The 25,672-nt window shown below is 47.8% G+C and overlaps 1 protein-coding gene across 4 annotated transcripts in view; it reads left to right on the top strand.

Moving 5' to 3' along the window:
* Positions 1 to 22,547, top strand: part of JAK3 (Janus kinase 3) — a 41,417-nt gene extending 18,870 nt beyond the window's left edge. For all 4 annotated transcript variants that reach the window (XM_027853152.1, XM_027853150.1, XM_027853153.1 and 1 more), the window contains exons 9-25: positions 1,108 to 1,265; positions 1,964 to 2,075; positions 2,648 to 2,834; positions 2,951 to 3,096; positions 3,401 to 3,532; positions 5,614 to 5,698; positions 5,909 to 6,036; positions 6,290 to 6,422; positions 6,612 to 6,763; positions 8,122 to 8,272; positions 9,543 to 9,682; positions 10,412 to 10,601; positions 12,128 to 12,252; positions 12,598 to 12,770; positions 15,525 to 15,642; positions 19,283 to 19,393; positions 19,599 to 22,547. In XM_027853152.1, coding sequence (XP_027708953.1) covers positions 1,108 to 1,265; positions 1,964 to 2,075; positions 2,648 to 2,834; positions 2,951 to 3,096; positions 3,401 to 3,532; positions 5,614 to 5,698; positions 5,909 to 6,036; positions 6,290 to 6,422; positions 6,612 to 6,763; positions 8,122 to 8,272; positions 9,543 to 9,682; positions 10,412 to 10,601; positions 12,128 to 12,252; positions 12,598 to 12,770; positions 15,525 to 15,642; positions 19,283 to 19,393; positions 19,599 to 19,706 — 2,349 coding nt within the window. In that variant the 3' untranslated portion in view covers positions 19,707 to 22,547. The remainder of the gene's footprint in view (positions 1 to 1,107; positions 1,266 to 1,963; positions 2,076 to 2,647; positions 2,835 to 2,950; positions 3,097 to 3,400; positions 3,533 to 5,613; positions 5,699 to 5,908; positions 6,037 to 6,289; positions 6,423 to 6,611; positions 6,764 to 8,121; positions 8,273 to 9,542; positions 9,683 to 10,411; positions 10,602 to 12,127; positions 12,253 to 12,597; positions 12,771 to 15,524; positions 15,643 to 19,282; positions 19,394 to 19,598) is intronic.
* Positions 22,548 to 25,672: the final 3,125 nt, after the last annotated feature.

Raw genomic sequence — 25,672 nt, 5'->3', positions numbered from 1 at the left:
AGAGAAGAGAAGAGAAGAGAAGAGAAGAGAAGAGAAGAGAAGAGAAGAGAAGAGAAGAGAAGAGAAGAGAAGACCAGGACAGAGCCTTTGGGAGACCCTCACTGTTAGTGGCATGACATGGATGAAAAGCCAGGGAAGGAGACAGAAAAGGAGCAATCAGATATGGAAGAGGAAAACCAGGAGAGAGGGGTGTCCTGAAAACCTAGAAAGAAGAGAGTATCAAGGAGAAGAGGGTGATGGACAGTGTCAAAGGCTGCAGAGAGGTCAAGGAGAACAAAGAATGAGAAAAGGCCACTGGATTTGGCAACCAAGAGATCACTGGTCATTTTGGAGAGAAGAGTTTCAGTTGAATGATGTGGATAGAAGCCAGACTGCAGAGAGTTAAGAGTGAGAGAAAAGGAAGCGGAGGCGTCCGTAATACAGATCACCTTCTCAAACAGGTTAGCCACTAAAAGGAGAGATTTAGGGCAGTGGGGATAGGGGAATCATGGGACAGGTTTGTTTTTTTGTTTGTTTTAGGCAATTGGGGTTAAGTGACTTGCCCAGGGTCACACAGCTAGTAAGTGCCAAGTGTTTGGTCCGAGATCAGATTTGAACTCAGGTCCTCCTGACTTCAGGGCTGGTGCTCTATTACTGTGCCACCTAGCTGCCCCTGATGGGACAGTTTTTCGAGGATGGAGGATGCACAGGGATGTTTGCAGGCAGTAGGGAAGCAGCCATTAGGCAAGGAGAGATTGAAGATCAGTGAGAGAATGGAGATGATAGAAGGGATGATCTGCCAGAGAAGACAGGATGGAGTTTATATTCTAAAGGATTTCCCAGTTCAGATGTTCTACATGCTAAGATCCTGTCTAAGTCTGATGCCCGGGGTTCTAGGGATCCCCTCAGCCCTAACATTCTGTGTCCTAAGGTTCCTCCCAATTCTTATGCTCTGTGTTCTAAGCACCCTCCCAGCTCTGACCTTCTGTGTTCTAAGGACCCTTCCAGATCTGACATTCTGTGTTCTAAGGGCCCTCCCAGCTCTGACATCCTGTGTTCTAAGGGCTCTCCCAGCTCTGACATTCTAGGTTCTAAGTCTTTTCTCTCACTGACATTCTATATTTATAGGAAGTTGAATTTCCAACTCTAAGGGAGGCACTGTCCTTTATCTCTCTGGTTGATGGTTACTACCGACTCACCACTGATGCCCACCACTACTTCTGCAAAGAGGTGGCCCCACCCCAGCTCTTGGAGAATATTGACAACCAATGCCATGGTCCCATCACGTAAGGAACAACCAACGCACCCCTTCCCCAGATCTCAACTCTTTCTTGGGCTGTGAACACTTCTGAAATTACGTAAGCCTGTCAAAAAAAAAAAAACAAAACCACCAGGGCCAAGGATCCTCCCCTCTGGCCTACAGGAAGCCATGGGCCCAATCTCTTTTGGATATGGAGATGAGGAGCAATGACCTTGGGAAGGTCAACAGATGCAATCAAAGGGCCAAAGATAATGCTGGGGCTTTGTAGAGCTGGTTTCCCAAAGAGCTCCGGTACTAGTTATATCACTTTTGATCCTGGGTGGGTGGGGAGACAATGGGGTGTAGTGGAAAAAACGCAAGTTAAGGAATATGGGTCAGAATCCCCACATCATGTATCTTTGTGACTTTGGACTAGTCATCTCTCCTTTTCTGTGCCTCAGTTTCTTTATATGTAAAATGAGGGGTTTGGACTGCATGACCTTTAAGATTGCTTACAGCTTTTAATCCTAGGGTCCTACTGTGGGAAGAATGTAAAAGCAATAGGCTTGGAGATGGGGAGATAGAGGGTTGGGCCTGGGCCTGGGGCTGGACAATTTTCGGGTCAAATAGCCCCAGGGCTGGACAGGGAAATAACAATGACCTTTAGCCTCTTTCTCTCTCTGAATCTTTCCATCTCTGTTTTTCTCTCCCTTTCTGGCTGTTTTTCTGCCTCTGTCTATGTAGGTCCGAGTTTGCTGTGAACAAGCTGAAGTTGGGGGGGTCAGTTCCAGGATCCTACGTCCTTCGGCAAAGCCCCCAGGACTTCGATAGCTTCCTCCTCACTGTCTGCATCCAGGTCAGGTCCAACAGTCATCGCCCACTCTTTCCCTCTGCCTAGCGGAGCTTATAACTTAGGGTCTGGGGGGTGGGGCTTGTTATACCTCTATCTTTATCCACCTCCACAGCTGTTTGCTCTGCCATATGGAGTATAGACAGCCGGTTTTATTGGGCTCACTAAGCCCACAGGCATGGGGAGCTGGGTGGTGTGGTGGATAGAGGGCTAGGCCTGGAGTCAGGAAGACTCATCTTTCTGAGGTCAAGTCCAGCCTCAAACATTTACTAGCTGTGTGACCCTGGCCAAGTCACTTAGCCCTGTTTGCCTCAGTTTCCTTATCTGTAAAAATGAGCTGGAGAAGGAAATGACAAACTACTCCAGTATCTTTGCCAAGAAAACCCCAGACAGAATCACAAAGGGTCAGATGTGACTGAAATAACTGAGCAACAACAACAAAGGCCACAGACACCTCTCATAAAGGAGGACTTCGGGATGGAACAGATCACATCGACCTCCTGGTGCCCCGGGGCATCTAGGCGTCTCTTGGCTGGCCAGCCTTACTGAGAGTCCTTTTCTCCTGCCTGCCCTTCCAGACGCCCCTGGGCCCAGACTACAAGGGCTGTTTAATCCACCGGGACCTTTCAGGGAACCTATTCTTGTGTGGGCTGAGCCAGGCCCACAGCAGCCTGCGACAGCTCCTGGAGTCCTCCAGGGGCTGCGGGCTCCTTGTCGATGGGACTGCACTGAGCCTCAGCAGCTGCTGTCCCCCCAGGCCCAAAGGTGAGTGAACCTCCTGGCACTGCCCATTTCTTGCTTCTCCATTGTCTGAGGTTGGAATTTGGGGATAAAGGAGAAGATCTGATGGAAATTTACTTTTTTTTGATCCCAACCCACAGAGAAGTCCAACCTGATCATAGTTAGAAGGGATTGCACCCAGTTGCCCCCATCCCCAGCCTTAACCCCAGCTCAGGCCTGGCCTCAGCCCCAGCGCCAGCTCAGCCAAATGATGTTCCACAAAATTCCCGCCGACAGCTTGGAGTGGGTAAGCATGGGGATGGTGGGCAGGGAGAAGGGGCGGGAATGGAGCAAGGCAGAGGAAGAAGTGGGGGAGAGGGTAGGATAGACTAGCGGAAGGAGCCTTGGACTCTGGGTTCTAGTCCTGATTCTATCGCTGACTTGATGAGTGACCTTGAACAAGTCCCTTCCCAATCTGAGCCTCAGTTTCCTCATCTGGAAAATGGGAATAGGAATGACTTCCCAAGTCTAGCACAGATCCATGAGGTGAGTCCTGTCCCCCCCACCCTACTGAAGGCAGCCCTGCTCCCTATTTCTCTCCCCACTCCCAGCATGAGAACCTGGGTCATGGCTCCTTCACCAAGATCTACTGTGGTAGCCGCCTGGATAAAGTGGATGGGGAGACCCACAAGGTAGAGGTTCTGCTCAAAGTGATGGACAGCACACACCAGAACTGCATCGAGGTGGGTGTCCTCAACCCTGGTCCTGCTCCCTCCTCCCCCAGAGCCTCTGCTCCCTACCCACCCCTACCCCCACATCCACAAGGCAGCCAGTGGCAGCCAGTCAGGCATGGATCCCTGCACCCCAGCATTCCTTGCCCGTTGGGTGGCCAAGGCCCTGTCGGGGCATCTCCTCTGAGCCTCCTGGCAGACCACAGTCTTCCAAGAAGCAAGGTCAGTAGCCCTCCGACCTTCAAAAAGCCCATGATGTTTGTACGAATGCCACGGTCAAGGGCCCGCCCTCTGTTCTTACGCAGCAGGGTGGTCCCCTTCCTAGGAAAGAACATTCCTCCATTCTCTGGGTTACTGGGGAGGATGAAATCTTCCTGGGGGAGGGGAATGAAGGAAGAGCTTCAAGATAGGAAACAAAGAAGAGACGAAGTTCTGGAGAGGCAGAAAGGCAGCTTGGCCGTCAGGAGGATGGAGGATGGACTTCAGCCCAGAGGAAGCGGAGAAGAAGAACCTGAACTCTTGGAGTTATATTTGAAATAGGAGCCTCATCCTGGAGAGGGGAGAGCTGAGCTTCTTATACTCCGAGCAAAGATGGTGTGAATGCACAGGTGCCATCAGTAGGGAAAGACAGTCAGCCGTGGTCAGGGAAAGCCAAGGCAAGGAGCAGGGGCTGGGGACCCCCTTCCAGGGGCTGCCGAGCCAGCCTGACGTTGGCAAGTGAGAGGCCTGTTCTCTCTGGGACACGTATCTAGGATGTCACAGAGAGCCGTCCCGAACCCATCAAACCCACATTCAGGTCTGCAGATTTCCACAGGGGTGGGGAAAAATGAGATGAGCCAGATGACCCAGATGACCCAGGGCTGGAGAGGAAATTCCTTATCCTGGTCAGGCTGGACTTCACTGAACGGACCGTGCCGTCCCTTCCCGCTTCGAGATCAGGAGATCTGGGCTCTTTGGTTCTCCTGTGGGTCGTCCCTCGCTCATAGGCCCTTTTTGTCTGCCTTACTTTGGATCCCAGGAGGAAGCAGGGGGAGAGGGGATAGGAGAAAGAACTGGGCTGAGGATCATGACATTTGGGTTCTAGTCCCAATTCTGCTCTGACTTCTTTATATAATCTTGGAAATTCTATCCTCTCTTCTGAAGGCATTGGTTTCTATGAAACGATGGAGCTGAACTTTATAAAGAGCCTGTAAGGCCCTATCCAGCTCTGATATCCTATATTTTAAGGAAAAGGAAAGATGTTCTGTGTTCTAAGGGCCCTCCCAGCTCTGACATCCTGTGTTCTAACAGCCCTTGACATTTTATGTTCAAAAGTACCTTCCAACTTTGATGTTCTATATTCTAGGAGTTCACAAGTGGGTGTCTAGAGTCCTCATTCTGCATGATGACTTTCTCATCACTACCACCCTCATTCCTCCTAAAAGTTCCTATAACACTGTGCTTCTCATGGGAAGGTCTCTCATCTTAGGTCATGACCTGATGTAGCCATTTAGTATATGATCCACCTAGCTTCTGGTTCTGAGAATAGACATCCTCCCCGCCCCCACCTCTCCCCCCTCAACCCTTTTAGCATCAGACCCTTTTGCTTTATGACTTGGGAACTATAGCAGTCACATGGCAGACAGAAAACAGCTGTTCTGTCAAGAGAATCCTGAGAAGGGCATTTAGGCCAGACCTGATGGAGAACTGCCCAGCTGTCAGAATGATTGGTTATTGGGAGGTGTGTATGTATGTGAGAGAGAAAGACAGAGACAGAGAGAAAGGAAGAAAAAGAGACAGAGAGAGAGAGAGAGAGAAAAAGAGAAAGGAAGAGAGAGAGAAAGAAAGAGAGAGAGAGAGAGAAACAGAGACAGAGACAGAGAGAGACTGCTCCTGTTCAGAGATAGGGGGGCCTAGAAGATCCCATAAGCTCACATTCTGGCCTGACAATAGAATGACCCATGACTCTGTTTCTGCCCACACCCATGCCCCTTCCTCCCACATGGCAATGCCTGCTTGCTGGGCCCGGGCCCTTGGATCAGAATGGAGTGGGGAGGGAGAAGAATACCCTAGGAGGCTGGGCATCCATGTCTTCACACCTTTCTCCCTCTCAGTCCTTCCTAGAGGCTGCCAGCATCATGAGTCAAGTGTCCCACCAGCACCTGGTGCTGCTGCATGGTGTCTGCATGGCGGGAGATAGTGAGTTCCCAGCCCAGGGTCCCTGCCCCCTTCTCCCATGTCCTCAGGCCAGGATTTTGTGCCTTTTCCCATTCCCCTAGCCCTGGTCAGAGCTTCTCCCATCCTTCCTTCCCCAACTCTCCCTATCTTTTCCTCCCCATAACCCTCATGTCTCCTCTCCCATTCTGTCTCCCCTTGTCTGCCATGTTTGTTTTCATAACTCTTCTCCAGGTATCATGGTGCAGGAGTTTGTGAGATGGGGGGCACTCGATACCCACTTACGGAAATGCGGGCCCCTGGTACCTGCCAGTTGGAAGCTCCAAGTGGCCAAGCAACTTTCTTATGCTCTCAACTATCTGGTGAGCTTAGGAGACAGGAGGGTTGTCTGGGCTGAGCTTTCCCCAGCCCTGGAGACTTTGTCCGCCCCCCACCCCATGACCTCTATGGGTGTGGTGGGTGCAGCCCTTCCTGCCCACCCTGGAAAACCAAGCTTCCCCTCCATTCCCTGCCTCCCCCATCCTCTGCCCAGCTTTGATTTCCAGCCATGGGCAGTTCCCTGATGGGGGTGTCCCTCCTCCCACTTCATTGTCCTGATCTTTGCCTCCTACCTAGGAAGACAAAGGCATCATCCACGGCAATATCTCCTCCAAGAAGGTCCTCCTAGCGAGGGAGGGGGCTGGGGGGAGCCCCCCCTTCATCAAGCTCAGCGACCCTGGGGTCAGTCCCACTGTGCTGACCAAAGAGAGTGAGTGTGAAGGACTGGCACCTGACTGGCACAGCCCTTCTTCTCCTGGCGTGCCTTCAGGGAGAGCCGACTGTCAGTCAGGGATGGGGGGATGGTGGAGAATGGCTGGCCCCGAGCAGGAGGGGTATGGGGCTTGAGGCACCACCGCGCCCCCCCCCCAACAATGTTGCTGTGATCCTTCCCCCTCAGTGCTCACTGACCGGATCCCCTGGCTGGCTCCCGAGTGTCTGTGGGATGCCAAGCTGCTGAGCCTGGAGTCTGACAAGTGGAGCTTTGGGGCAACACTCTGGGAGATATTCAGTGGGGGCACCATGCCCCTAAGTGCCCTGGAGCCCGCCAAGGTGAGGGTAGAGCCACTGGGAGGCGGAAGGCTTCAGTTCTGAACCCTGCTCTGTTACTGATCAGCTCTCCGGTGCTGGGCAAGTCTCTTCCCCTCCCCAGGCTGCCTCAGTTTCCCCTTATCTAGAATGAGAGAGGTGGGTTTGAAGAACTTCTGAAATCCCCCTCAATCCTGACAGTTTGTGTTCTAATATCCATTATTCTGTGCTTTTAAGGTCCCTCCCAGTTCTGGTACTTAGCCAATCCATTAAGGAAAATTTACCAAGCTACCCTATATGCCAGACACCGTGCTAAGCAACGGAAAACAGAGACGGAAATGAAATCATCCTTGCTTTCAGGGAGCTTACATTCCATCAAGGAAAACAACATGTGCATACTCAATTAGACAAAAAACAAATACAAAGGTCCTAATTAGAGACAGCCAGGCAGCTGAGTGGTTAGGGTAATGAGCTTAGCATCAGAGAGACCTGGCTCAGACACTTACCAGCTGTGTGAGCCTGGGCAAGTCACTGCACCTGTGCCTGCTTCAGTTTCCTCAACTGGAAAATGGAGATAATACTAACACCTCCCTCACAGTGTTGCTGTGAGGATCAAATTAAACAATATTTATAAAGCCCTTTGCATAGTGCTTGGCATATGGTAGGTGCTTAGTAAATGCTGTTTCCCTTCCTCTTTCTCTTCCCTAATTTTATCCTAAGGGTTCTTCCCTTTGTTTTATGTTCTGACATCTGTCCCAGCTCTGACATCCTGGGTTCTAAGGGCCCTCCCAGCCCTGACATTCTGTGTTCTAAGGGCCCTCCCAGCTCTGACATTCTCTGTTCTAAGGGCTCTCCCAGCTCTGACATCCTGGGTTCTAAGGGTCCTCCCAGCCCTGACATCCTGGGTTCTAAGGGTCCTCCCAGCCCTGACATTCTGGGTTCTAAGGGCCCTCTCAGCTCTGACATTCTATGTTCTAAGGGCCGTCCTAGCTCTGACATTCTGTGTTCCAAGGACCCTCCTACCTCTGACTTTCTGTGTTCCAAGAGCCCTCCCAGCCCTGACATGCTGTGTTGTAAGTCCCTCCCAGCCCTGACATTCTGGGTTCTAAGGGCCCTCCCAGCCCTGACATTCTGGGTTCTAAGAGCCCTCCCAGCCATGATATTCTGTACTATAATTATCCTCTTAGCTCTGATGTTCCAGGTTTTAAGTACTCTCCCTTCTCTGACATTCTATCTCTAATCTAAGGATGTCCCCACCCCTGCCTCTGGTATCCTATGCTCTCTAAAATGCCTCTGATTAGGGTTATCAAGGGGTGGGTTAGGCAGCGCAGGTCGGGGCCCTCGATCGGAGGTTCTGTCTCATCCCTCCCTTCCCCCTTCAGAAACTGCAGTTCTACAAGGAGAAGCAGCAGCTGCCGGCCCTGAAATGGATGGAGCTAGCCACCCTGATCGGCCAGTGCATGGAGTACACTCCTCATCTGCGGCCCTCCTTCCGAGCCATCATCCGGGATCTCAATAGCCTCATCACCTCAGGTACCCGTAGGGAGCTGCAGGACACAGGCTGGGCCCCAGGATGGGAGGGAGCACACATGAAGCATCTGGTCAGAGCCGTGTGGGGAAACTCAGACCCAGCTGGACATAATCAATCAATCAGTTGGCAGGCACAGACGAATCACCTGTCATGTGTCGGGCACTGTGTTAGGCAACCCATCACGGAAGCAGCCTCTCCCCGCTGGACGGGTCCTGTGAGGTGAAATCAATAGTACTAATATTTGTACTATGTCCCTGGGAGGTGGGAGCAGCAGGAGTGCTTTGTGAGTCTTCAAGTGTTCCAAAGATAGGGGCTATTCCTTATCTTCGACCCCAGGCTCCAATCAAGTCTGGCTCCCATGCCTAATGGTGACACTGAGTTAGTGAGGGCCCAGCCAGGGGAATTCGAGTTCTAGAAGATTCTACTGACCCAATAAGGCTTCAAATATGGGCCCGGGGATTTATGGCCTGTACCTCAGCCATGTAAGAATTGGCCTAACTAAACGTGGAGGCTGATGAAAGGAAAGGAGCATTTATTAAGCACTTGCTGTGTGCGAGGTCCACCCCCATCATGGCTGAGACTTTGTAGCAGTGCAAGAAGACCTCTTCCTCAGGTACTGAGGGATTACCGTTCAGGTCAGCGGCACCTACAGGAGATCTTACAGCCTTGAAGTTTGCAAGAGTTGGCTGCAGGGTTTGAAGTCTGGAGACCTGGGTTTCAAGCTTGGCTCTGTTAGCTCTCCTGGGCGCCCCTGAGCAAGTCCCTTGACTTTCTGGGCCTGACTTTGTCTCTAACGGTCCTTTCAGCTCAAAATGCTGTGATGCAGTGAAGTAGGCCCAGGGCAAGGATGTCAAAGGGAGAAAGGTTTGGACTCAGTTTAAGAAAGAACTTCCTAACTATCTGAGCTCTCCAACAATGCACTCTGGCTTGCAGGAGGTGTGAGGTCCCTATGGGCAGAAGAGCACCAAGTAGAGACTCAATGATCACTTGTTGAGATTGATGCAGGGGTGGGGAACCTGCAGCCTCAAGGCCACATGTGCCCCTCTAGGTCCTCAAGTGTGGCCTTTTGACCAAATCAGTCAAATCAGTCCACACTTGAGGACCTAGAGGGGCACACTATTCCCATTTCAGGTGGGGGTTGGGGTAGGCGACTCTGAGATCTCTTCCAGCTCTGAGGTTCTGAACAAAATGAGGTAAGAGCATCTGGTAAAGTGTTTTGCAAACCTCAAGGCACTATATAAATATGAGTTAATACTATTATTATCCTGCTAGATTATGAGCTCCTCTCAGATCTCTCACCCAGCGCCGTGGCGGCTCGGGATGGACTCTGGAGCAGCGCTCACCTGATGGCTGGCCAGGACCCCACCCTCTTTGAGGAGAGACACCTTAAATATATCTCCCTGCTGGGCAAGGTGAAGGGCATATGGAATAGGGATGGGGAGGTGAAGGACCCAGGCTTAGTCTTAGTGACATCTGACTTAGCCTATGCTCCATCTCCCTGGTTAGGCTCTTCCTGATCCTTCCAGCTGCTGCTTCCTTGGGCAGACTTCCCAATGGCACTTAAAGCCTGCTGGACTTTGCTATGTGCCCTGGAGCTGAAATCTGTATTTGTTATGTCGCTGGATAGTTTCCGTTAGTGATGCATCAGATTTTTAGACAGAGGGTTCAGGGTTCAAGATTCTGGTCGAGCAGAAGTTCATAGCTTGGTATAGTAGAAAGGGCAAACGGTTCTGGAGTCTGAGGAGTTAGGTTCAACTCTGACCTTGGGTGTGTCTTAATCTCCCTAGGCTTCAGTTTCCTTAACTGTACAAAATGATGGGATAGAACCAAATGGCCTCTCTCCTGCTTCTGGATCTATGATCTTATGAATCCTCAAGCAGACTGTAAGCACTTTGAGAGCAGGGATTGTCGTCTTTCTGTTTGTATCCTCAGCACTTAACACATAGGAAGCACTTCGATCCTTTTTCTTTCATTCATTCATTGTCTTTTTAACGTATTAATATATATACATATTGTCTCCCACCTAAACTAGGAGACCCTTGAGAGCAGCGTATGTTTTGGGTTGTTTTTTTTTCTTTTATCTCCTTAACACATCTGCACATTATTGGCATTTAACAAACGTTGGTTGATCTGAACCACAGGGTAACTTTGGCAGCGTGGAATTGTGCCGATATGACCCACTGGGAGATAACACGGGAGCACTGGTGGCCGTCAAGCAGCTACAGAACAGTGGGCCCCAGCAGCTTCGGGACTTCCAGCGAGAGGTACAGATTCTGAAAGCATTACACAGTGACTTCATAGTCAAATACCGAGGCGTCTGCTACGGCCCAGGTGAGTCCAGCCTGGGAGAGGGCGGCCCACGAGGAGACGGCAGTGATGGGAGAGGGGGAGGTCATCAGATGAGGACTTAGAAGGGACCCCTGGCTCGTCCAACTTTCTTCATTTTAAAAATGAACAACCAAGGGGCAGCCAGGTGGCAGCAGCGGATAGAGCACAGGCCCTGAAGTCAGGAGGACCTGAGTTCAAATCCAGCCTCAGACCAAACACTTGACACTTACTAGCTGTGTGACCCTGGGCAAGTCACTTAATCCCAATTGAGTAAAAAAAAAACAAAACGAACAACCAGAGATCCAGAGAAGGGAAATGATTTCTTCTCCCCAGGTCATCTCTTGGTAGAGTTGAGATTCACACCCAGGGCTCCTGACTCCTAATCTAGTGGTCTTTTCAATATATTGCACTTATCAGCGCTTGAGCTCCCTGCTGCTAGAACTGCTCAGGTTGAGGCTGGCCCGCCACTTGTCAGAATGTCCTAGAGAAGGTTCACCGGCTAGACAGCAGGGCAGAGCAGATGACTGAGTTGATTCAGCTTAACAGTCCTTTTATTAAATCCCTCCTGTGTGCCAAGGCACTGTACTACAAGCTAGAATCACAAAGATAATAATGAAACAAGTTCTGCCCTCAAGGAGCTTACATTCCACTGGGGGGAGGGGTGGGGTAGAGACGCAAAACATACACAAATAAGGAAATATAGATAAAAATAAAACCAAAGTAATTTTTTATGGGGAAGAAGCATTAACAACAACTGGGGGATCTGGATAGGAGGTAGTATGAACTTATGCTGAGCCTTGAAGGGAGCTTGGGATTCCAGGAGGCAGAAGTGAAGAAGGTGAACATTCCAGGCAGGGGGTACAGCCTGGACAAAGGCACAGAGGTAGGAAATGGAAGGTTATATACAAGGAAACAGCAAATCACCCAATTTGCCCAGGGGATGTGTGAGGGGGAATAATGTGTTATCAGCCTGGAAAGACAGGCTGCGGGGCAGGGAAGGGAGTTGTATAATACATTATGGACATACATGAGCCGCTACCAGGGCATCGGGACAGGCTTTCAGTAGGAGATGGCACTTGGTCTGAGCCTTGGTGGATGCTCAAGATGCTAGAGGCAGAGGTTCCAGCAGGCCAGGCCAAAGCTAGGCGCTGAGTAGGACAGCCACCTTGTCTACAGGCTTTAAAACGCCGCAAAAATCTTTTTCTCCCAGCAGCCCCATGAGGAAGGAGCAGACGGGGCTCTACCAGTCATAGCTCTGAGAACGCTGAGGTTAGAGAAGAGCAGTGATTAGCTCAGGGCCACACAGCCAGGAAACCTGAGCATCTACATTCAAATCCAGGGATGCCGACGCCAGGCCAGAGCTTTCTCTGTCCCATCCTACCCCATGCTGGCTGGGGACCTCCAAGGCCCCTTCCAGATCCTGATTCTGGGTTCTCAAATTCTCTGACTTGGGTTCTCCCAAGTGAGAACCTTGTGACGGTGAGGGGTGGGGAACGGGAAGATTGACGGCAGCTGTTGTTCCTACTCAGGCCGACAGAGTCTGCGCCTCGTTATGGAATACCTCCCCAATGGCTGCCTCCGGGACTACCTGCAGCGTCACCGGGCCCACCTAGACCCCTGTTTCCTCCTCCTCTATGCTTCCCAGATCTGCAAGGTTCCAAGGGGCAGAGGGGCTGGGAGGAGGGTCTGTGGGGGAAGGAGCAGAGAGATCTCTGGGTATAGGAGTGGTTCCCATTTCCCGTTGAGTCAAATGGGCCAGCAGACAGAGCTGGGGACGGACTCAGGGAGGAACACTGGGGCCATGGTGTTCCCTCTCAAGAACGTGCTCGTGGCCTTGACTGATGGGGTCTGGGAAACGATCAGGGTCTGAGTCAGTATAGAGAGATCATGATCGGAAAGGGGGTCACAGACTGGCTCTAAAGATTTGGGGTCAGAGCCAGGCCTGGGGGTCATCACAATCAGTACTGGGGTCCTCCCTGACCTTCAGCCTTCCTTCCAGGGGATGGAATACCTGGGCTCTCAGCGATATGTTCACAGAGACTTAGCCAACAGGAACATCTTGGTGGAGAGTGAGAGTCACGTGAAGATTGGCGACTTTGGCCTGGCCAAACTTCTTCCCCAGGACAAAGAATACTATGTGGTCAGGGAGCCTGGCCAGAGCCCCATCTTCTGGTGAGTGCCCGGGACCCCCAGCTTCACCCCTGACTCATGTGCTCTGACAAGTGTTAGAGAGTTGAATCTGTAGAATAACCCTACAGAGTTATTCTAGTCCCTGGAGAGCCTGGGGTGGTTTTAGGAGACGCCTTTAGTAAGGGGTGTATGTGTGTGTGTATGTGTCTGTGTGTGTCTGTGTGTCTGTGTGTGTATTCACCCTGCAATTCTGTGTCCCTCACACATCCATTTCTCTTCCTCTCTTTCTCTCTGCTCCATTGACCTTTCCCCAGAAGGAAGGAATAATAAATCAATACAACAAACATCTCAAGCACCTATGGGTCATAAAACCCTAAACTCTGAGCTGGGCTCTTATCACTACAGAGCACCCAGCCTTCTGGGGCCCCCAATAACAATACACAGTATTCAACTCAACAGGTAGTTCTTAAAGGTTTACTTGGATAAGGCAATAAGCTAGACTATGGGCTCTTGTAAGAAGGGTTGGGACACTGGGGCTCGGGCTCAGGGTGGAAAATTTTATAGTACTATCCCAGGATAAATTTCCTCTTCTGTTCAGCAACTGGGCTCTGAGCCTGGACAGTCATTTGGGAAGGCTGCCTGGAGGAGGAAGCATTAGAACTGTGCTTTAAAGGATGGGTAGAAATCCAGGGGAGCAATAATTATAGTAGTAATATCGTCTAGGATTTAGATAGTACTTCAAGGTTTACAAAGAGCTTTACAAATATTATCTCATTTGATCTTAACAACAGCTCTGGGAGGTTGGTGTTCTTATTATCCCCAGTTTACAAATGGGGAAACTGAGGCCAAAGGCAGTTAAGTGGCTTATCCAGGCTCACACAGCTAGTAAGTGACTGAGGCTGGATTTGAACTCAGATTCCTGGGGTGATAGCCTTCAGAGAGCAAGGAAAGCCTGGTCAAAGGTACAGAGGCAGAGGAATTGTACAATTTGCACAATTTAGCTGGAGCATAAAGCAAGTAGAATAGAGTAATATGAGGTAAGTGTGGAAAAGGATTATAGATTTAGCATTAGAAGGCGACTCCCAGGTCACCTGATCCTCTCATTTTACGGATGACAAAGCTCATATGCAGCTGATTTGCCCAGGTTTGCCCAAGTTGAAACAGTGTGGAAGAGTCAGGATTTGAACCTAGCTGTTTCTAACCCCACCCCCAGTCACAGGACTGCGATATGCTTCCCGAGGGTGGTTGTAAAAGACCCTGAAGGATCAGGTGGAAGATTTCTAAATAGCCTGGAGGCAATAGGGAGCTTTGGAAGATTTCTGACCCAAAGAGGCACAGGTCTGGGTATCTGGAAGTTTATCGTGGCAGCAGGGTGAAAGTGGGGAGGGAAATCCAGAGTGGAAAGCTCTGGAAGGGGTCTAGAGCATTAGTTCAGGGAGATAGTAATGAGGACCTGTCCTTGAGGGACAGTCTTGTAAGGGAGAGGGTGTGTGTGAGAGCTGCTTCTGCTAGGATGGGGTTATTGATCCCTTGTTAGACTTGGGAGAGAGGCAAGAGTCAAAGATAACAAAAGGCTATGGAAAAGGGAGACCTGGGGCCTAGATGGAGTCATAGACAGAAATTACAAAGTCATTAGGAGGATGGGGTTAGGGGGAAAGACGAGAGTCTGGTTTGGAGGTGGCAGTGGGACATCCAGTGGAGATGTTCTGGAGGCAGTGGGAGGTGCAGAGCTGAGGAGATAAGAGATTTTGGTGCCAGGGACAGCTCGGTGGTACAGTGGAGAAAGCACCAACCTTAGAGTCAGGGAGACCTGAGTTCAAAATTGACCTCAGACACTTATTAGCTGTGTGACCCTGGGCAAGTCACTTAATCCCAATTGAAGAAGAAGAAGAAGGAGGAGGAGGAGGAGGAGGAGGAGGAGGAGAGATTTGGGAGCCATCTTCAAAGAGGAGGGTGTTCAAAGCTAAGCATGTACAGTATATATGAGATCTCCCAGTCTGCGATCTCAAGGAACTTCCATTCTATGACAAAGATTTGGATAAACAAGGAGTTGTAAGCTAGGTGAAGGAGGAAGGCCTTGGCACGTGGAGTGTGGGGTGTGGAGAATAAGGAAAGGCCTCATGTGGAAGGAGGCACATAAGCTGGGTGTGGAGAATGTATGAAGAAAAGATGGTGGCTAACAATGTTGGCATCCTAGGACCCAGAGTCTTCCGAGCCAATGTTAGGCCACCCTGCTATGGGGGTGGAGGTGGGTGAGAGTAAGAGGAAAAAATTGGGAGCACTTGATTGTAAGGAGTGGACTAGGGTGGAATAGAAGAATTACCTAGCTGAGGTTATAATTAATAACCTAGCATTAGAATCATTATAATAAGTCATATAGAGCTTTAAGGCTTACAAGATGAATGGCCCTGCAAGGGGAGAGAGCTATGCCTAATTCTCTTTATTTCTTTTCCTTTAGTCTCCCATCCCTCTTCCTTTTGCCATCAGACCCCATCCCCTTCTCCTTTCTATTCTCCCTTTGCGGAGCCCTCGCTAGCAATTTTTATACTCAGGGCATGTGGTCTCCGGGTTTGGGAGCTGGCTTATCTGTCATAAGGGAGGGCATTTGGAGATAAAATAAGGTTCCTAAATTGCTAAAGGAGAAGGAAATATGTTCTGGGATGAACAGGAGAGGAAATTTATCCTGGGATAGCACTATAAAATTTTCCACCCTGAGCCAGAGCTCCAGTGTCCCCGACCCTTCTTGCAATGCTGTTCTCCTTCCTCTCTCTCTTCCTCTTCTTTCTGCCTGACCAGGTATGCCCCAGAGTCCTTGTCAGACAACATCTTCTCCAGGGAGTCTGATGTCTGGAGTTTTGGCGTGGTCCTCTATGAGCTTTATACATATAATGACAAAGCCCACAGCCCTTCAGAGGTGAGTACCTTTCCTCCTTCCCTGCCTCAACCCCTGCCAAGCTGAGAGACTCTCTGGACACGGGACTGCTTACGTCCATCCTGACCTTCATTCACCCTGCCTCTAGACCACATCTCAGTTCTTCACCCTTCCATTTCTCTCCTTTCTTCTTTCTTTGTGCCCCTTTAGAACTGGCCACTAGTCTATCACCTTGAGATTGTCTCCACCCCTTCCTTCTCACCTTAGATGCTGGAGAGAGGAAAGAGTGCTGGCTTTGGTGTGAGAAGGTCACTTTGGGGACTTTTGACCCCAAAGGGCCTTTTGACAAGTCAGCAACTCCGTTAAGTATAAAATGAGGCTTTTGAATGAAATGATCATAACATTCCTTCCAGGACTAAATCTATGATGCTTTGACCTGGCTCTGAATCCCTGCCCTTCTACTTACCAGCTATGTGACCTTGGATAGGTCACTTAGCCACTTTGTGACTCAGTTTCCTCATGTGTAAGAGAGATATTAATACCTGGCACTGCTTACTTTGTGTGGGATGTTTGAGAATCAGATAGCCAATAGATCTGGAAAGAACCTTAGGGCCAACTAGTTCAACCCTTCATTTTATAGAAAGACCTGGCATCAAATCCCTCCTCTGACACATGCTAGCCATGTGACCCTGGGCAAGTGATCCAAGAGACTCTCTAATGTTCTGAGTCAGAACGGTTGCTGATCTGTCTGTTGGTGGAACTCATCAGGAGTTCCCTACACCAAAGAAATCACATGTCTGATTGAAATCATAGGTCTGATAAAAATGTATATATATGTATATACACACACATACATATGCGTACACATATACATCTATGTGTATGTATGTATATATGTGTGTATATATGTATATGTGTATGTGTATATATATCCTCCAAACTCTAACTTTCCATGGTTTTACACAGTCCATTCCTACCTATTACTCAGTTTCCCCATCTATAAAATGAGAGACTGTGGCGTAGTATAAAAGGCACAGGATTTGAATGTAGTCTTAGCTACATGACCTTGGGCAATTCACATAACCTATATGGGACTCAGTTTCTTTAACGGTAAAATGAAGCTGTTGTATCACCCTTCACCCCACCCCCACACCCACCCCCAGGCTGCCTTCACTCCACTTTAGGCGTTCTTAACCTCTTTTTGTGACTTTAGCAGTCAGACTTATGAAGTAGATGGACCTCTTCTCAGAATCATGTTGTTAAATAATTAAAGGAAATTCTAATGTTCAGTTAGAGGTTAGTGAAAATAAAGATGTCATTTTTCCCCCATCCAAGTTCACGGACCCCCCCTCCCCCCCCAAAAAAAATCTCTCCCTAGTCGTGGTTTTAAGAACCCTCTGCTCAACACACACACACACACACACACACACACACACACACACGTATATATGTGTATATATGTGTATACATGTACATTTACACCTATATATGTGTATATATACACATACATATATTTGAAGTACTGTTTATGTATGAAAGGATAGGGACTTGTGTTCGATGTATGTGTGAATATCCCCTTCCCCCTTAGAATGCCCCTTTCCTCAGCTGCTTTCTGGTCACACAGTCAGTCAAGAGTAGAGCCAAACTTAAACCCAGATCTTCTGACCCTCAGTTCCAGACTCTTGCCTCCACACAGTTCTTTCCATACTCCAAAATTCCGCTGTACCCATGATCTCATTCACACGACGTCCCTTGCCCAGATGCAGCTCAGACCTTGACCTGTTCATCTCTTGTCCATGTGTCCTCCCTTCATTTTTAGGACGGGGAGGGGTATCCACCCAATGTGTTGGGGGCTTTCCTCTCCTCCTCTTGACTTTACATGATATTAATGGGGCACCTAGCTGTTCGTTAAGGTTATCCCTTGAATTTGGTATGGGCCCAATCCATCTCTGATACATCCCTCTCACCCTGATACCCATGAATGAAACCAAGGCTTATCTAGGCAACATTCATTTATTCAACAAGCATTTATTTAGTGCAATGCCCTATGGTAGGCATTAAGGGGGCAGAGGTAGACAAATAAATGCAGGCAGTATGTTGTAAGGAAAGAGCCTCTACTTTCAAAGTTAGAAATCTTGAGTTCTCTAGAAAGTCCTGTCTCTGCCACAGACAATCTGTGATCTTTTTTTTTTTCTTTTTGATGAGGCATTCGGGGTTAAGTAACTTGCCTAGGGTCACACAGCTAGTAAGTATCATGTGTCTGAGGCCGGATTTGAACTCGGGTCTTCCTAACCCCAGAGCTGGTGCTCTATCCACTGTGCCACCTGGTTGCCCCCAATCTGTGTGATCTTGATTGATTCACTTTCAGTACCTCAGTTTCCCCATATGTAAAATGAAAGTGTTGTACAAAATCAGGGGTTCTTAAAAAATTTTTTTGTGCCATGGATTCCACTGACAGAGCAGTGAAACCTAAAAGACTCTTTCTCAGAATGTTTTTAAAAACATAAAATTCATAAGATTACAAGGAAAACCAGTCATTTTGAAACAGGAAGCCGAATGGGATGGTACATGCATGCTTGCATTCTAAGCTACTGGAAGGGAGGCTCAGGCTGGTGAGTCATGATTGTCTGTGCGTGGCCCCTGGGCTTGCAGAACCAGTGAGACAGGCAGCTGCAGACCCCTCCCCACCTTAAAAAGAAATGGTTATCAAAAGGTTTTAAAAACAAGTTCATGAGCTCCAGGTTATGCAGGAGTCTCCAAGATTGCTTTCGGTTCAGAATCTATATCCAAATAAATCAATCTATTATTAGATTGATGTAAATATATTGATACAAATCACCATATTGATATGTTGTATATATATATATATATCAATATACAAATATCTTGATATAAATCCATGTAAATGAGATCCTGTCCCTGGCCTCACAGATTTCTTGGCCTCCTTGAAGATGTGGCCAGGCCAACAATCGATCTGATCCAAATGTGAATATGAGCACTTAGGAGGGGTAGGAATGAGGGTTAGGAATGAGGTGTGTCTGGGGATTAGAGCAGTGTCCTTGAAAGAAGTGACCTTGGAGCCAGATCTCACAGCATGAATGCCACACGGTGTTGCTCTGTGGTGAAAGACCAGGGGGTGGGAAGGAAGGCCGCCTTCTCAGCCAGCCCTGCTCAACTGGTTCTCCCTTGGCTTCTAGAGAAAAGTCTGTGGGAGCCCCCCCCAGGGGTCTCAGCACTGCCCTGGGGGTCTGCTCCCTGGCTCCTCATCCCCCAATCCTAGAGAGGCTTCTGTTGGAAGGCAAAGAGCGGGGTTTGCCTGGCCATGTGCCCCAGTACTTGCAGGGACACTAGATGACAGATCTTGGCTTATCTCTAGCTAGAAGCTTGTTCACAGGGATCGATCTCTGCATGGGGGAGCGGAGCGGGCCTCTGTCTGTCTTTTAGACCTGAGAGCCTCCTGCCCCTCTGTTCACCCGTTCTTTCACCCCACCTGAGGGCCTGCCTGGGCCTCCTCTGACCCTTTGCTGAGATCCCTACATGAACTGACAGGTTCTCACACCATGTGAGACCTTCCTCTAGATCTTCCTCTCTCCCCCTTGGGCCCCCCTTGGTGGACTTTGCTCTTTGCCCCGGCCCATCTGTTGTCCCTCCCCCTGAGTGTCTCCTTCCCTCACCCCACCAGGAGTTTTTCCGAATGATGGCATGTGACCGCTCCATGCCCATCCTCTGCCACCTCCTGGAGCTGCTCACAGAGGGCAGGAGGCTGCCCGCTCCTCCTGGCTGCCCAGGAGAGGTAAGCCAACATCCCCCTCTCCCCCAACAGGGGCCTGGGCTGGGGAAGCTAAGAAAGGGTGAAGACCTTCAGGCGTTCTCTCATTGGCGAGGTGAGACTCATCCTGGAGGGAAAGCCTGGGGAGGAGCTGGGGATGAGGGATGAGTCCCCTCTTAGGAAGGTCTATATGTAAGGCTAAGCCCAGTCTTTTCTCCTACCCACACAGGTTCGAGAGATCATGAGGAACTGTTGGGCGTACAACCCCAAGGACCGGCCCTCCTTCTGTGCCTTGGGGCCCCGACTTGATGCTTTGTGGGCTGGGCGCACAGGGTAGCAGCAGCTGGTGCAGGGGGCATTGGAGAAAAGTCCTCCATTTAGGAATTGTAGGGCCTGGGTTCAAAACCTGACTTTGCTACAGATTCACAATGGGACCTTGGGCAAGTCTTTTTCCCTTCTCTTAAGCTCAGTTTCTCCATTGGTTTAGTTAACTCAAAGTTCTTTTCTAGCTCTCAAGTCCAATAATCTTAAGAAGAGAAAGGCCTTCCCTCTCTCCCTTTCATCTTGCTGAAGGGTAAGGCCGGTTTTCCCTACCTCCCAAATGGAGAAAAGAAACACAGGAACCCAAGATGGGCAACAGCAGCTCAGAACAGGCCAGAAGTGGGGAGCTCACGTGGTTCCTTCTTGGGGAAACTCTTTGCTCTCTACTGGACCTGGAAGGAGGGAAGGAGGGACCTTGTCTGTGTAGACAGGCCCTACTCTACCCTACCTCCCTTCCTCCAGGGCACTGCCACTCCTGAACCTACCTTTCTGAAGTGGCTTTGCCAATATTTAAGGAGACTAAAGCAACATTTAACTAGAATACAGAATTACTGAGTCTGCTTTTGAAACACTCCAATTCTGTCCACATAGGTCTGGGTCATCAGCCCCCCCTCACTTACTTGAGCTAACTTCTTAGTTAGTTGGCTATCACATGAGAATTTCCCCCCAGCCACGCTTACCTTAAATACAACACCTAATATCCTTCAGTCTCCCTCAATTCCTTACATGCCTTTTCCAGTCATGAGGGCAGATCTTGGTAGCTTGCTCAGTATCCAAGCTGTTTCAGAATAGGCTGCCTTGAGAGGGAATGAGTTTCCCATCCACTCAGGTCCCTTAAGTGGCTGATAGACAGATGACAATGATATACCTGGCACATTTTAGAGGTAATTCTGTAAGAGTTGGATTAAGTGATCTCTAAATTGCCTCTGAGATCTTGTAAGACTGATGAACAGTTCCCATGGACATTTATAGAAGCCTCCTTTTTTATGTAACAGGAAGGTTGGGAAGGGAGGTAGGCAGGGTGAGGGTCACCAGAGCCTTGGACTAGGAGTCAGGAAGCTTGGACTTCAGTCCTAGCTCCCCTGCTTACTTACTAGCCAAATGACCTTCAGCAAGTTAGCTCCCTTCCCAAAGATACTGAAAAGGGCTCTATTTGCTAATCGTGCGTTCCATCTCCTGTCTCCAGGACCCTGCACAAGGCCAGAATGCCTTCCTTTCTGCTAGGTCCCCTCAACAAGCCTCCAGACGATACCACCTTGCCCTGCCTACCTCACAAAGAGGCTATAAACCGTGAAGCGCTGCAGAAATGGGAGCTGATGGCTCTTGTTTTACTCCTAACCAGCTCTCTGGGGAGCAGGGGCCCCAGTGCCACAGTGAGATCTAGAGAACAAGGGTCCCATTCCATGGTCTTATGGATGGAAGTCAGTGAGATAAAAGGATTCCCCTTCTAGGGGCCAGGAATCTGGAGAGGAGGCAGGTGGTGGCCACGTGGAGCATTGTCCCCAGTGGGACATTCACCCCAGGTCCCTCCAGGGGGAGGAAGTGCACCCCACCCCACCTTGACTGCCCGATGTCAGAAGATACTAAACAAACATCCCCAGAGCCCCGGACAGGTCTGACGAGAGGCTGCTCAAAGTGCATTGTGAGCGGGAAAAGACGTTAAAAAAAAAAAAAGGCTCAAAATATTTCAAAAGGTTTTCTTTACCTTGGGAGGGAGCCACAGATAAAATTTCAACGACTAACAATGCATAACAATGCATTTCAATGACTAACAATAAGCAGAGCGCACAGGGTATAACTCCGGAGTGACTGATGGGGAATCAGAGACAGCAGGGAGCAAGGGGGGGAACGCGGAAGGGAACATGGCAGTCTGCGGTTTCTCGGGTCCCTTCCATGTGTGGCAAAGTGCCTCCGGGGGTGGTGGGGAGGGAGGGTCATGTTTCCAAAAGTTACTGTACCTGGAACTTCTTCGGATTTTGTTTTTTTGTTTGTTTGTTTAACATCTTGTCTGCAAAATCACCGTCCTATGAAACAATGTCAAGGTAGTCGGGACGTGTGTTGTGCTTCAGCCCGACTTTGTGCAGGATCCTGGAGCTCAGTGCTGCGGTTACGGGAGTGAAAAATGACAGTCTCTGCCCTCAGGGATCCCAGTGCCCATCAATCAGTCAATCAGCAAGCAAACATGGGTGAAACGGCTGCTGTTTGCCAGGCATTACGCTACCTAGGCTCTGGGGATTGTTGTGCCGCTGAAAGAAAAACTCAGTAACAGTCACTAGTCAACAGATTTTTTTTTTTTTTATTTGCAATGCAAGGGAGATGAACACAGAGCGATATCTGAGTACAAACTCATCTTGATTTTCCTACAGGGTTTCTTTTCAGTTAGTTGGTCAATAGTTAATGGCCCTTATTCAAAAACCAATAAACGTTTATTAAGGGCCAGATACTTCGCTATGTAATGGGGATGCAAAAAGAAGTAAAAGACAGCCCCTGCCCTCAAGGAGCTCACAGTCTAAGGAGGGAGACAACCAGCAAACAACTATGTACAAATGAATTCTGGACAGGCTAATTTGGAAATAACAGATGAAAAGCTCTTGTAATTAAAGGGGATTGGGTAAGATTTCATACAGAACGTGGGATTTTAGCTGGGACTTGAAGGAAGGCAGGAAGGCACAGATGAGGAGGGAGGGCATTCCACCAACGGGAGAGACCCAGAGAAAAGGCAGGGAGCTGGAAGATGGAGTGTCTTGTTCATGAAATGGCAAGGGGGCCGGTGTCACTGGATCCTGGATACATGAAGAAGAATAAGGTGCAAAAAAAAAAAAAAAAAAAAGGTAGGAAAAGGCCAGATTATACAAAATCGAAGCAAAGACTTCTCTGTTCTGATAGGTGACACCAAGCAGGTATAAGAATTTCTGGGAGTATAGGAAAACAATTTCATAGTTAGGGAAAGTAATAAGCATTTATATAGCACCTACTATGTGCCAGGCACCTTACAACTATTATCTCATTTCATCCTCACAACAACCCTCAGAGATAGGTGCCATTATTATCCCCATTTTACATGTTATAGATTATAAATGTTCAATCATGTGAAAAATATTACCATATTAGTCAAGTTGTGAAAGAAGACAGACCCAAAAGGAGAAAAAAAAAAAAACCATGAAAAAAGTTATGGAAAGTGAAAAGTAGTTTGCTTTGTTTTCTATTCAGACAATATCAGTTCTTTCTCTGGAGGCGGATAGCATTTCTCATCATGAGTCCTTTGGGATTGTCTTGGATCATTGTATTGCTGAGAAGAGCTAAGTCATTCACAGTTGATCATCATACAGTATTGCTGTTGCTGTGTGCAATGTCCTCCTGGTTCTGATCATTCCACTTTGCATCAGTTCATGTAAGTCTTCCCAGGGAACAATCTCCTTCAAAAGATAACTCGACTAATAGTGAATAATTTTTTTTCTTACTAAGGGCAAAATATCAGTCTATATATTCTACAGATCACAACAGTGTAAATGGAAAGAACCACAAAAAAAAAATAAAAATAAAAAGTGAATGTTGCAAAATTATAAAGAACAAACTTGGCTCAGAGAAAGAGATATAAGAAGACACCCCCATCCCAACCCTTTGCAGAGATGGTAGTTTCAGATATGTTGTATGTCGCAAATATTTCCAGAATTTTTTTGTTGTATTGATCACTTATGCTGATTGTTTTCCTCTTCTTTTTTTAATTTTTTTTTTGGCTAGGCAATGGGGTTAAGTGACTTGCCCATGTTCACACAGCTAGTATCAAGTGTCTGAGGTCGAATTTGAACTCCGGTCCTCCTGACTCTAGGGCTGGTGCTCTATCCACTGTGCCACCTAGCTGCCCCCCCTTTTTAAAAATTTTTAAAAATACTATTTAATATATGACAACTGCTAGGTGGTACAATGGATAGAATGCCAGGCCTCGAGTCAGGATGATCTGAATTCAAATCTGGCCTCAGACACTTACTAGCTGTGTGACTCTGGGCAAGTCACTTAACCTTGTTTGCCTCAGTTTTCTCATCTGTAAAATGAGCTGGAAAAGGAAATGGCAAACCACTCTAGTATCTTTGCCAAGAGTCAGACACAACTGAATGACAACATTTAGTATGTGGGACTCTCTGGAAGAGGAAGAGAGATGCTAAGGAAAATTATGGTGATAACAAAAAAGACAATTATTTTAATAAAAAATTAAATGATGGGGTGGGACTTGATCTTTAAGGTCCCTTCCACCTTTAAATTTATTATCCTATAATAATTGGGGGGGGGGAAGAGTAGAGACACTAGTAGCTGGGGAATCTGGAAAGGCGCGCATGAGTGGAACTTTGAGATCCAGAAGTAAGGAGGGTGAGCATTTTAGGTATGGAGAGAAGACCATTTGTACTGAATTGTAGAGTGTGTGAAGGGAGAGTTATATATAATAAAACCAGAAAGGTGGTTAGGAATCAGGTGTGGAGGGTTTTGAATGCCAAACAGAGGAGTCTACATTTGATTCTAGATGTCGTAGAGAGCCACTGGAATTTATTGAGTAAGGGAATGTTATATATAGTAAGACTTGTACTTTAGGAAAATAACTGATGCTTGTAAGGCAGATGAATTGAAGAGGAAGAGGACTAAACATGGGTTGTGGCCACGTGAGTATAGGGAAAGGGACAGGTACTAAATATGCTTGCATAGGATTGAGTGAGAGTGAAGAGGTGAGGATGACACTGAGGTTGCAAACCTAAGTAACTGGAAGGATGGTAGGGTCCTCAAAAAATAGTGAAGATCAGAAGAAGGGAGACTTTGGAGGAAAGATAATGAGTTCTATTTGTACGTGTTGACTTCAAGATGCCTATTGATCATCCAGTTTGAAATACCTAGTGGGCAGTTGGGTGATGTGGTCCAGGAGAGGGTTTAGGGCCACATATATTGACCTGAGTCATCTTGGGAGTTGATAATTAAGTCAATGGGAGCTGATGAGGTCAAAGTGAAAAAGTATAGAGGGATAAGAGAAAAAAAATAGCTAGCATTTATACAGCACCTTAAAGTTTGCAAAGCACTTGACAAATATGATTTGATTTGATCCTTACAACAATCCTGGAAGGTAGGTACTATTACTATTTCCATTTTTACAGGTGAGGAAACTGAGGCAGGCAACGGTTAAGTGACTTGCCCAGGGTCAAAAAAAAAGTTAGAGGTGTGATGTGGATAATGATCCAGTAGAGAAAAAAAAAACAGTGAGAAGAAGACTACAGATAAGTAGGGGGAAAACCAAGAGAGAACAGGGTCCAGAAAACCAGGAGAGGAGAAATTATCCAGGAGGAGAGATGCAGGGAAATCACCATTGTCAGTGGTCAAGAAGGATGATGATATTTATATAAATACAATATTTATAGAGTTCTCTCTGTGGTGGCAAACAACTGGAAACTTCAGGGATGCCCATCAGTTGGGGAATGGCTGAACAAGTTGTGGTATATGATTGAGGTGGAATATTACTGTACTGGAAGAAATGATGAGCTTGCTGATTTTAGAAAAAACATGGATAGACTTGCACAAAATAATGAAGAGTAAAATGAGCAGAATCAAGAGAATGTTGTATACAGTGATAGAAATACTATTTTAAGAACCATTCTAGGCAAATAAGTCATTTTGACTGTAACACCCAAACTAACTACAAAGGACATATGAAGACGCTATCTATATCCAGAGAAAGAACTGATGAATAGAAGTATGTATAGAATGATTTTACATATATATGCATATTTATGTCTAATGGTAGCCATCTCAAGGGTGGGGGAAGGGAAGAAAAAATTTATGATAACTTTATTACATACTTAAAAGTTGTACATAATAGATCTGCAGTTTTGTATGTGATTTTTTTATTTTGCTATGTTATGGAAATGCTTGTTTTATTTTATTAATTAAAATAAATTAAATTCATTTTAATTAATTTTTTAAAAATTTAAAAAATTAAATAAATTA

This window comes from Vombatus ursinus, unplaced genomic scaffold (assembly GCF_900497805.2).
Source record: "Vombatus ursinus unplaced genomic scaffold, bare-nosed wombat genome assembly UNPS02009918.1, whole genome shotgun sequence".
In the NCBI taxonomy this organism is placed as follows: Eukaryota; Metazoa; Chordata; class Mammalia; order Diprotodontia; family Vombatidae; genus Vombatus; species Vombatus ursinus.
This window is presented reverse-complemented; position numbering and strand designations above follow the sequence as displayed.